The sequence below is a fragment of the Staurois parvus genome, unplaced genomic scaffold, assembly GCF_062004578.1.
Source record: "Staurois parvus isolate SC_StPar_1 unplaced genomic scaffold, SC_StPar_1.0 ptg000827l, whole genome shotgun sequence".
NCBI classification, from domain to species: Eukaryota; Metazoa; Chordata; class Amphibia; order Anura; family Ranidae; genus Staurois; species Staurois parvus.
Window position 1 is genome coordinate 1159114 of NW_028318623.1, and position 12459 is coordinate 1171572.

Here is a 12459-nt window from a genome sequence, read left to right on the forward strand (position 1 = left end):
CAAAACTAATGCAAAGCACATAGCCCTGCACTGGACCTGAGTACGCCAAGAGATATTTCACTGCTGGAGTGTAAAGGAAGAGAGTCCCAGCTCTAAGGGAAGCCAAGGACTGAGTAAAACTGTGGTTCCTGATCCATGAGACCTAAATGAGCATTTACCGCTTGCAGTGCAGGTACAGGACCACTTCAAGGGGGGATTTTTACTTCAAACAAAAAAATCACTAAAGACAGCGCTCCTCAAGGGAATAATATATCTCTGAATAAGTAGACTCAGCAGATGGGTAATGGCGCATAAATAAAATAAAAAGTAAAATAATATACTAAGTCAGGCCTTGAAATTTCCACTCGCCTGCTCGCCAATGGCGAGTGGAAATTATGGTGGGGGCGAGTGTGTCCCCCAGGGCTGTCTTGCTGAGCAGGCTCGGAGCTCAGGCCGGATCTGTCATTGGCACTGGGAGCCATCAGACTGCTCAATAGCTGAAGGCAGTGAAAGCAAAGCAAGGAGTGTGTGCTGTGCTCTCTGCCTCCCCCTAGAGTGCAGTACCCGGCTCTGTGAGTGAACAACGAAGTACAGCAACTTTTTATAGGGTATGTGTGTACCTAATTTCAACTCCCTCTGGTCACATGATCCTCTATGTCAGCTAGTGGTGGCTTCAGGGGAGAGGAGAGAGCACTTAACAGCGTGTGTGTGTATGCATGTCTGTGTATGTACATGTGTGTATCTGTACATGTGTATGTATGTACATGTGTCTGTGTGTATGTACATGTGTCTGTGCGTGTGTATATCTGTGTATGTACATGTGTCTGTGTGCATGCGTGTTTGTACGTGCCTGTGTGTGTATACATGTGTCTGTATGTGTGTGTGTGTGTTTATACATGTGTCTGTATGTGTGTGTACATGTGTCTCTGTGTGTGTGTGTGTGTGTGTGTGTGTACATGTTTCTGTGTGTATGTACATGTCTGTGTGTGTGTGTACAGGTGTCTCTGTTTGTGTGTGTTTGTTGGTGGCAAGTAACTCTTAAGTCCTGGCTAGTAGCTCAGGACTTGAAATTTTAAGCCCTAAGTGATACCAAACAAACCAAACAAAGCAGAAAAAAGTGACAAATAATTCTGTGAATAAACAAAATAAATTAGTGTCCAACAAAAAAGTCCATCTGAATAATGGTGTTCATGAAATGAATCGTGAAACAATAAATCTTCAATACTTTTATAATAAACTCTTGTATAATGTGACCCAAAAACACCGTGAGAATCCACCACCAAATGAGTTGCATACACTCACCAGAGCTCCATGCTGGTAAAATTGTAAACCATGGATTTTTACTTACCCCGGTATTGAGCTTTAAAGGGGGCTTTACTTTCAAAATGGCTCCACCTCTCCAGTCATAAAAGCTGTTTTTTGGGGGGGAATTTCCTGTGTTTTTTTATTTTTTTTATACAGTGGCTCCAGCCACCATTCTGGCCTAGGCCACAATCTTTATGTCATGCTCCAGCTTCCCCCTTGGATACTCTTGTCAAATATCACAGGAGGCTACTGGAGCCCATTCATGCTGCAGGACAATCCTGGAACCAAGCTTTACCGGTAAGTGTAGATGAATACCAAACTGAAGAAATTGGTTATGGACTCAACCAGGACTCATGGGCATATATATATATATGTGTGTGTAAATACTTGTTCATAGCGTATTGGCATAGATACACAGGCTGATGGTAATAAGATTCAGCTCCTGTATCATGAACTGTATTTACTCAAAGGGACCCAAGCTCTAGTATGCTCCTGGGGACCTCTCCACTGATATATTTACACAGTTGCTACTGGAAGGTTTATTTGGTCTATGTATGAGGCAGGCCATGTTCACTCAAACCCTCCCTGGGATGGCACCCTTATTCCTTTGGGTGCTAAAGGGGGGTGAAGACTTATACTAAACATATCTAAGGGACCGTTCCTTCACTTGCGTACATCATTGCCATTGGAAGAACAACTCTGTATGAGGGAGGTCTTGTCCATTCTAATCCTCCCTGGGATGGCATCTCTATTCCTTGTAGGTGCTAGAGGGGGGTGAAGTTTTGCAACAATTTATACCACATTATACTCAAGTTTAACCTGTTTCCTCCCCTGGACTACAATTAATCACTGTCTTCCATTTGGGCTCGGCAACCATTTATTACAAGACGTTCTGAGTCATCTATTTAATGCATGAGGGAGGTTGACATAGCATCAAGTTCCTCCTCTGGACTGCATGTTTATGTTTATTTATATATATATACTTTTCATCTACCACTCATGTCCCCTTTGAAAAGGAGCATCACTACAATTCATGAATTGTCTCCTATAATGGGGGCTTTATTGGATATTAGGTAACCCTAATATCAATGGTCTGGTCCATAGACATCTGGACCCCCTGCAGCACTAATATCAATGGTCTGGTCCTTAGACATCTGCACCCCTGTAGCCCTAATATCAAAAGTCTGGTCCATAGACATCTGAACCCCCTGCAGCACTAATATCAATGGTTTGGTCCATAGACATCTGCACCCCCGTAGCACTAATATCAATGGTCTGGTCCATAGACATCTGAACTCCCTGCAACCCTAATATCAATGGTCTGCTCCATAGACATCTGAACCCCCTGTAACCCTAATATCAATGGTCTGGTCAATAGACATCTGCACCCCCTGCAGCACTAATATCAATGGTCTGGTCTATAGACATCTGAACCCCCTGTAGCCCTAATATCAATGCTCTGGTCTATAGACATTTAAACCCCCTGTAACCCTAATATCAATGGTCTGGTCCATAGACATCTGAAACCCCTGCAGCAATAATATCAGTGATCTGGTCAATAGACATCTGAACCCCCTGCAGCACTAATATCAATGGTCTGGTCCATAGACATCTGAACCTCCTGTAACACTAGTATCAATGGTCTGGTCCATAGACAGCTGTACCCCGTGTACCTAAGCACCAATATCTTGAGAATACACAATATCCAAATTCCATTTTACTGATAAAACTATTGTACATCTCCTGATGTCCTTATCATTTCAGCCATTTGCAATTTACAGAATGGCATCCAACAAGCCCCTCATCATCCCCTGGCTGATTGATAAGATCAATAGTCAGGTGTACCCGGGAGTGGAATGGGTCAACAACGAAAAGACTCAATTCAGGATTTCCTGGAAGCATGGCCAGAGGCAGGACTTGACTGAGGATGACATCAAACTTTTTGAGGTATACATTTCTGTTTGGTATAATTTCTGTTTTGGAATACTACATTTTGTTGAGCTGTGCCTCCCTCACTCATTACTATCTTGCCTCCTGCTTTCCGTGTTGAGATTGACAGCGGCGGTGGCTTGGGGGATAAAAGCGGCTCCTAAATGGTGCAACCACGGGTCTGTATGGGACAGTGGCTTGGTCTAGATCCAGACTGCAGTCTGCCATTTCGTGATGCCTGCTATAGAGGGATATTTGTGCGTATTTCATGTCTGGGGTCTCCCTTTAATATACCCAGTGAAGTGACTGGCCTCAGGTGATACACAGAGATAAAAAAAATCCTCTTACATATGTTGTACCTGTTTATCTGCAGACTTCTCTTCATTCATTTAAAGTGCAGAAATTACACAGGATCTCTCAGCTCTGAAAAGCAGGGGGTGAGAGCTGAAGTTACATCAGTGAGGAGAGCTCTGAGAGCTGATTAGAGGGAAGGGACACACCCCCCTCCACTCAGCACACAGGAACAGAGCTGAGGCTGTCAATCAGCTGGAGGTCCCTCCCCTGTCACCATTTTCCTCTTGGTGTCAGGAAAACTTGTCAGAAGTGCTTTGTGCTGATAGCAGAGAAAGGGGGCAACAGACAGGAATGACACTTAATGCTCTGGATTGAGACAAGTACACACTATAGAGGGATATGCTTTATTCATATTTCATGTCTGAGGTTTACAAACACTTCAACCCTTTTTGCTGCCAGGTCAGTCGTACACCATATGGACCAGACAGCAGGCGGTTTTATACACAATCCAGTGGCTGCAGCAGCTAGAACTGACATGCATTGCTTCCACAGCCCCCTGTTCTGGTACTACCTCCCCCCCCCCCCCACATGCTCCCACCATGTATCCAGGCACAAAAAACTAAAGTTCCATCTAACCACATAACAGCCCCCCCAAAAAAATTTGAGGCCCCCCCCATCCCCACATATATGCACGTAAACGCTTGCATTGATTGCGATCCACATGTTACATATCGCCAATCACAGCGGAGTGAGAGCAATAATTCTAGTACAAGACCTCCTCCGTAATGCTAAATCGATGATCTGTAGGCACTTTTGAAGAGTTGCCTATAGAAAATATAGGGTACTGAAGTTTGTCGCCATTTCGTAGGCCAACACAAATTTAAGGTTTGACATGTTGGGTATCTATCTATTCGACGTAACCCCGATTCCCCTACCAGCAACAACAGACCTCCCAGGCAAAGGATAGATCCCAAAAATAATAGATCCCACCAGCAACAACAGAACCCTCAGCAGCCATCCTCAATAGACCCTCCAAAACACTCTACCAACCCCTGACTTTACATACACTCAGTGCTGGAGGTGCCGGAACTGCGTTCCCCGCGTTTCCGCTGAAAAAAAAATCCCTGGTCCCACTCAAGCATGCAAGCCCAAAGCAAGATGAGGATGAGCTGTTCTTCTGGATATATTTACTGTATCTTCTATTATCTGAATATTCCTTCATCTAATGACCTTTCTAGGACTGGGCCATTGACAGTGGCCGTTATGATCCAAAAAGGCATCAACCAAACCCAGCAAGATGGAAGAGAAATTTTCGTTCAGCATTGAATCAGAAAGACAACATCCATGTGGTTGCCGACAACAAATCGGACTCCTCTGACCCTCACAAAGTGTTCGAGATCACACGAGATGCCGAGTGTAAGGACACATCATGGATCTTATTTTTTATTGAGCTTTTTCTCTAAAACAAAAAACAACTCTAATATACACAACTTCTAGTTAAAATAGCATGTATAACACACCACAGACTGTAATACGTTTTTTAAAAAAAAATGACAGTTATGGGAAGCTCACAATGCCTCTAATAGCCAAGAGCAAAAAGATATGCTTGAAATCTTGATTCCATTCTGAAGTCCTCTGCTTTTACATGTTTTGAACTGACGGGCTTGAATTTTAAAGAATTCGCATAGCTATTTGTTCAAATGTAAATCAATGATTTTAACCAGGAAAATACCACATTTGGCCACCAGAGGGAGCTAAGTGTCATAAGAATTTCCTAGGATACATAGTGCCATCCAGTGGCCAAATGTAGTATTTACTGTTCAAACACCATCAAAAATTAGGAGTGTTACATGTAATAGAAATGTGATGATGCAAGTTACAGAAAACAAAGGCTTCCCTGCTTGGTGTGTAGCACCCTCGTAGGTGCTAGGCTTGGGTACAATTAGTTCTGGAAAAAGAGAGAGACATGGATCACCACACCTATTGCTAGATGAGGATATTCAGCTAAAGAAGGGACCTAAAAGTGTTACTAACCCCACAACAGTAAAATCTGTCTGTATATACAGTAAAGCATGCTTGTTATACTCATTGTGGAACCTAAGGGGTTAATCCTCTGCATTGTGTAAATAGGCTGTTGGATCCTGTCTTCTCTGCCCCTACTCTTGTTCAGATGTCCACCTGATAAGACAGACTGAACCCGTGGGAGGAATAGTGCCCCGTCATTGGTGTCAGTGGGAGGAATACTGCCCCATCATTGGTATCAGTGGGAGGAATAGTGCCCCATCATTGGTATCAGTGGGAGGAATAGTGCCCCATCATTGGTGTTAGTGGGAGTAATAGTGTACCATCATTGGTATCAGTGGGAGGAATAGTGCCCCATCATTGGTGTCAGTGGGAGGAATAGTGCCCCATCATTGGTATCAGTGGGAGGAATAGTGCCCCATCATTGGTATTAGTGGGAGGAATAGTGCCCCATCATTGGTATCAGTGGGAGGAATAGTGCCCCATCATTGGTATAAGTGGGAGGAATAGTGCCCCAACATTGGTATAAGTGGGAGGAATAGTGCCCCATCATTGGTATAAGTGGGAGGAATAGTGCCCCATCATTGGTATAAGTGGGAGGAATAGTGCCCCATCATTGGTATCAGTGGGAGGAATAGTGCCCCATCATTGGTATCAGTGGGAGGAATAGTGTCCCATCATTGGTATCAGCGGGAGGAATAGGGTCCCATCATTGGTATCAGTGGAAGGAATAGTGCCCCATCATTGGTATCAGTGGGAGGAATAGTGCCCCATCATTGGTATCAGTGGGAGGAATAGTGCCCCATCATTGGTATCAGTGGGAGGAATAGTGCCCCATCATTGGTATCAGTAGGAGGAATAGTGCCCCTTCATTGGTATCAGTAGGAGGAATAGTGCCCCTTCATTGGTATCAGTAGGAGGAATAGTGCCCCTTCATTGGTATCAGTAGGAGGAATAGTGCCCCATCATTGATATTAGTGGGAGGAATAGTGCCCCATCATTGGTATCAGTAGGAGGAATAGTGCCCCTTCATTGGTATCAGTAGGAGGAATAGTGCCCCTTCATTGGTATCAGTAGGAGGAATAGTGCCCCTTCATTGGTATCAGTAGGAGGAATAGTGCCCCATGATTGGTATCAGTGGGATGAATAGTGCCCCAACATTGGTGTCAGTGGGATGACTAGTGCCCCATCATTGGTATTAGTGGAGGAATAGTGCCCCATCATTGGTATCAGTGGGATGAATAGTGCCCCATCATTGGTATTAGTGGGAGGAATAGTGCCCCAACATTGGTATTAGTGGGAGGAATAGTGCCCCAATATTGGTGTCAGTGGGAGGAATAGTGCCCCATCATTGGTATCAGTGAGAAGAATAGTGCCCCATCATGGGTATTAGTGGAGGAATAGTGCCCCAACATTGGTGTCAGTGGGATGAATAGTGCCCCATCATTGGTATCAGTGGGAGGAATAGTGCCCCAACATTGGTGTCAGTGGGAGGAATAGTGCCCCAACATTGGTGTCAGTGGGAGGAATAGTGCCCCATCATTAGTATCAGTGGGTGGAATAGTGCCCCATCATTGGTATTAGTGGGAGGAATAGTGCCCCATCATTGGTATTAGTGGGAGGAATAGTGCCCCATCATTGGTGTCAGTGGGAGGAATAGTGCCCCATCATTGGTGTCAGTGGGAAGAATAGTGCCCCATCATTGGTGTCAGTGGGAGGAATAGTGCCCCATCATTGGTATCAGTGGGAGGAATTGTGCCCCATCATTGGTATCAGTGGGAGGAATTGTGCCCCATCATTGCTATTAGTGGAAGGAATAGTGCCCCATCATTGGTATCAGTGGGAGGAATAGTGCCCCATCATTGGTATCAGTGGGAGGAATAGTGCCCCATGATTGGTATCAGTGGGATGAATAGTGCCCCAACATTGGTGTCAGTGGGATGACTAGTGCCCCATCATTGGTATTAGTGGAGGAATAGTGCCCCATCATTGGTATTAGTGGGAGGAATAGTGCCCCAACATTGGTATTAGTGGGAGGAATAGTGCCCCAATATTGGTGTCAGTGGGAGGAATAGTGCCCCATCATTGGTATCAGTGAGAAGAATAGTGCCCCATCATGGGTATTAGTGGAGGAATAGTGCCCCAACATTGGTGTCAGTGGGATGAATAGTGCCCCATCATTGGTATCAGTGGGAGGAATAGTGCCCCAACATTGGTGTCAGTGGGAGGAATAGTGCCCCATCATTGGTATTAGTGGGAGGAATAGTGCCCCATCATTGGTGTCAGTGGGAGGAATAGTGCCCCATCATTGGTGTCAGTGGGAAGAATAGTGCCCCATCATTGGTGTCAGTGGGAGGAATTGTGCCCCATCATTGGTATCAGTAAGAGGAATTGTGCCCCATCATTGCTATTAGTGGAAGGAATAGTGCCCCTTCATTGGTATCAGTAGGAGGAATAGTGCCCCATCATTGGTATCAGTGGGAGGAATAGTGCCCCATCATTGATATTAGTGGGAGGAATAGTGCCCCATGATTGGTATCAGTGGGATGAATAGTGCCCCAACATTGGTGTCAGTGGGATGACTAGTGCCCCATCATTGGTATTAGTGGAGGAATAGTGCCCCATCATTGGTATCAGTGGGATGAATAGTGCCCCATCATTGGTATTAGTGGGAGGAATAGTGCCCCAACATTGGTATTAGTGGGAGGAATAGTGCCCCATCATTGGTATCAGTGAGAAGAATAGTGCCCCATCATGGGTATTAGTGGAGGAATAGTGCCCCAACATTGGTGTCAGTGGGATGAATAGTGCCCCATCATTGGTATCAGTGGGAGGAATAGTGCCCCAACATTGGTGTCAGTGGGAGGAATAGTGCCCCATCATTAGTATCAGTGGGTGGAATAGTGCCCCATCATTGGTATTAGTGGGAGGAATAGTGCCCCATCATTGGTGTCAGTGGGAGGAATAGTGCCCCATCATTGGTGTCAGTGGGAAGAATAGTGCCCCATCATTGGTGTCAGTGGGAGGAATAGTGCTCCATCATTGGTATTAGTGGAGGAATAGTGCCCCATCATTGGTGTCAGTGGGAGGAATAGTTCCCCATAATTGGTATCAGTGGGAGGAATAGTTCCCCATCATTGGTATCAGTGGAGGAATAGTGCCCCATCATTGGTATCGGTGGAAGGAATAGTGCCCCATCATTGGTATCAGTGGGAGGAATAGTGCCCCATCATTGGTATCAGTGGGAGGAATAGTGCCCCATCATTGGTATCAGTGGGAGGAATAGTGCCCCATCATTGGTATCAGTGGGAGGAATAGTGCCCCATCATTGGTATTAGTGGGAGGAATAGTGCTCCATCATTGGTGTCAGTGGGAGGAATAGTTCCCCATCATTGGTATTAGTGGGAGGAATAGTTCCCCATCATTGGTATCAGTGGGAGGAATAGTTCCCCATCATTGGTATTAGTGGGAGGAATAGTGCCCCATCATTGGTATTAGTGGGAGGAATAGTGCCCCATCATTTGTGTTGGTGGCAGGAATTATGCCCCACTGTTGATGAAGGTATAGTCCCCAAGGGCTGGATAAAGGCAAGCAAAGGGCCACATCTGGCCCTTGAGCCACAGTTTGGAGACCACTGTCTTAGGAGATAAGTGGGGGACACTAGAAGAAGGGGAGGATCAGAGAAGACAAACAGCCTTTTTACACAATGTGGAGGATTAACCCCTTAGGTTCCACAGTGAGTATAACAAGCATGCTTTAATGCATCTACAGACTGATTGTACTGTTGTGGGTTTAGTATCACTTTAAATCCTGTGCTTTGTAATGTCATTGTTTCTTTCAGTTTGAACTTTGCACAGTAATTCAAAAGAAACAGAAAATAAAACTAAGTTCTGCGCTGTATATCCCACAATGGAAAAAATGACATATATATAAGAGACATAAAAATAAACATGCAAATGAATCAAACCAAGATTATGAATAAAGAGGAAAGTGTGCAAAGGCAACTCTCCTATATCAAATGGATAAATACTAATGAAAACAGAATCATCCTCTAAAGTGCTAATATATTTCATCATATGTTTCATTGATTGACAGTCCATGCTATTTCTTGTGCGTGTCTAAAAATAATCTCTGCATAAAGCAATCAGCATGCGTTAGCGTGTTATAACACCATCTTCCCATGACACCAATGTGCTGTCACCTTGGCAGTGTGACCTAAAACTCATGTAAGGTCAGTAAGCACATGTAATGTTTGCAGCATGTATTGTTCAATCCTCAGAACACTTGTAATGGAATCCCTGATCCCTCCTGTCCACTAGGGTGCCCGTTATACACTGGAGTCCTCTTCGTGGGAGCGGGGTGCTGGTTCCTGTAAGGCTGCTTGCAACTCACACTGCCACAGTGGGTGGCTCAGAAACGTCAGAAAAAAAGAGAGAACAACCTCCAATAGTGTAGTATAAAAATCAGTACACTTTATTCCATAAAACCGCACTCACAATGTATAAAAGCATGCTTGCATAAAAGTACAATGCTCAGGGACACCACAAATGCATTGTAAACCATCCATGGGTTAACCAGGCTGTACCCAACGTGTTGCGTCTTGGGTCACATGACTTCAAATGCATTGGAAACCGTCACTTCCGGTCCACAGGTCAATCAGGCTCCGCCCAATGCGTTGCATCACGTGACTTCATCAGTGACCTATGACTTTCACTCTGATGAACTGATGAAGTCACATGACTCAAGACTTCAAATGCATTGGAAACCGTCACTTCCAGTCCACAGGTCAGTCAGGCTCCACTCAATGCGTTGCGTCACGTGACTTCATATACCTGTGACTTTTGAACTGATGAACTCACGGGACCCATTACTTCAAATGCATTGGAAACCGTCACTTCCGGTCCACAGGTCAACCAGGCTCCACCCAACGCGTTGCATCACGTGATTTCATCAGTGACCTGTGACTTTCACTCTGATGAACTGGTGAAGTCATGTGACTTATGACTTCAAATGCATTGGAAACTGTCACTTTCGCTCCACAGGTCTATCAGGTTCCACCCAATGCGTTGCGCCACGTGACTTCAGATACCTGTGACTTTCGAATTGATGTAGTCACGGGACCCATGACTTCAAATGCATTGGAACAACCTCCAATAGTGTAGTATAAAAATCAGTACACTTTATTCCATAAAACCGCACTCACAATGTATAAAAGTATGCTTGCATAAAAGTACAATGCTCAGAGACACCACAAATGCATTATAAACCATCCGTGGGTCAACCAGGCTGTACCCAACATGTTGCGTCTTGGGTCACATGACTTCAAATGCATTGGAAACCATCACTTCCGGTCCACAGGTCAACCAGGCTTAACCCAACGCGTTACGTCATGTGAATTCATCAGTGACCTGTGACTTTCATTCTGATGAACTGATGAAGTCACGTGACCCATGACTTCAAATGCATTGGAAATCGTCACTTCCGGTCCACAGGTCAACCAAGCTCCGCCCAATGCGTTGCTTCATGTGATTCTATCAGTGACCTTTGACATTCACTCTTATCATTGTTCAATTTTTTTGCACGTTTATTCTTATGTCGCTTATCTTTATGTGATTTGTTCTGTTGTGGAACGCACAGACAGCGCAGAACTTATTTTTATTTTCTGCTTCTGTGGGAACACAAGTTAGTGTATGCAGCTTCTGTTTGCGATTGAGTTTATGTAGTGACTATTTTGTTTTCATGTAATACCCAGGGGCGGACTGACCATTCAACCACTCAGGCACTGCCCAAGGGCCCGGGGACAGCAGGGGGCCCCACAAAATGCCCCTGGTACCCTTTTTATAGGCTTTTTTGGGTGTGCTTTGAGTGTGGGCAAAGACACAGGGGCCCCATGATCCCCTATTGCCCGGGGGCCCCATGAGTTGTCAGTCCGCCCCTGGTAATACCTTTCAGTTTTGGGAGCGTAGGAGTTAACACCTCATTCTACAAATGCTAGCTGCCTGGCAGTCTCTGGTTTCAATAGTTTCTGAATGACAACATAAAACATGCAGTGCAGGTCAGTGCTGGAAGTTTTTGGATCAAAGTGACAGCCAGGTAAGTAGTATTTGTAGAAAGAGGACATCAGTGGCAAGCTCTGCCTGTAGGCTGGTGGATGGGAATTCTCAGTGAAGTCTACTGCAGCCAGCAAGTCTTAAGCCGGCCATACACGACTAGATCCGTTTTGTTCAGGCTGCAGATGCAGCCACTGTTGGGGTATTCTGACAGCCAGCTGAGAAAGCCTTCAGAATACAATAGCCCAGCTTGGGGATTCACCCATTTGTGCTGTTTATGGAGGATGAAGGAATCTGTTAGAAGGTGTTTGTTTGCAGGCTAAACAAACAAATTCTAACAGGTTCCTTCGTCCTTCATAAACAGCACAAATGGGGGAATCCCCATGCTGGGCTATTGTATTCTGAAGGCTGTCTCAGCTGGCTGTCAGAATACCCCAACAGTGGCTGCACCTGATTGGACACAGCTGCTGTTCGACTGACAACTTCTACCTGACTCCTTTTTGATTTTATTTGAAGGAAGCCACACAGGAGGTGTATGACAGGGCCACCCAAATTGATTTTCCATTTTGAGCTGTGGATGGACAGCTTTATTCGGCATTAGTGAGATTCCTTTGGCTGTGGACCTCTGATAATGATGGCTTAGGCTGCCACAAATGCTTGTAGAATATACCCGCTAAATTTGTGTTCTTTTTATGTCCAATTTATTTATTTTTTAACTTTCAACTTCCAGTTGTACCCGGTGATCAGTGTGCCGCAGTGGGGGGCAGGACAGCTTGTCAGCAGTTGGGTTCCTGTAGCTATATGGCTGGTGACACCATGGCGGTGAGTTGTTCTACATTCATTGAACTGAGCTAAATTCTACCAGCTATGATCAATAGTC

General features: G+C 45.0%; 1 protein-coding gene across 2 annotated transcripts in view; it reads left to right on the forward strand.

Moving 5' to 3' along the window:
* LOC149443843 (interferon regulatory factor 3-like) overlaps window positions 1–12459 on the forward strand; it is a 35691-nt gene that overhangs the window by 2430 nt on the left and 20802 nt on the right. Inside the window, exons 2-4 of one of the 2 annotated variants that reach the window (XM_089655165.1) lie at window positions 3049–3231; window positions 4746–4923; window positions 12310–12401. In XM_089655165.1, coding sequence (XP_089511291.1) covers window positions 3067–3231; window positions 4746–4923; window positions 12310–12401 — 435 coding nt within the window. In that variant the 5' untranslated portion in view covers window positions 3049–3066. The remainder of the gene's footprint in view (window positions 1–3048; window positions 3232–4745; window positions 4924–12309; window positions 12402–12459) is intronic. The other variant, XM_089655166.1, reaches the window with a different exon arrangement.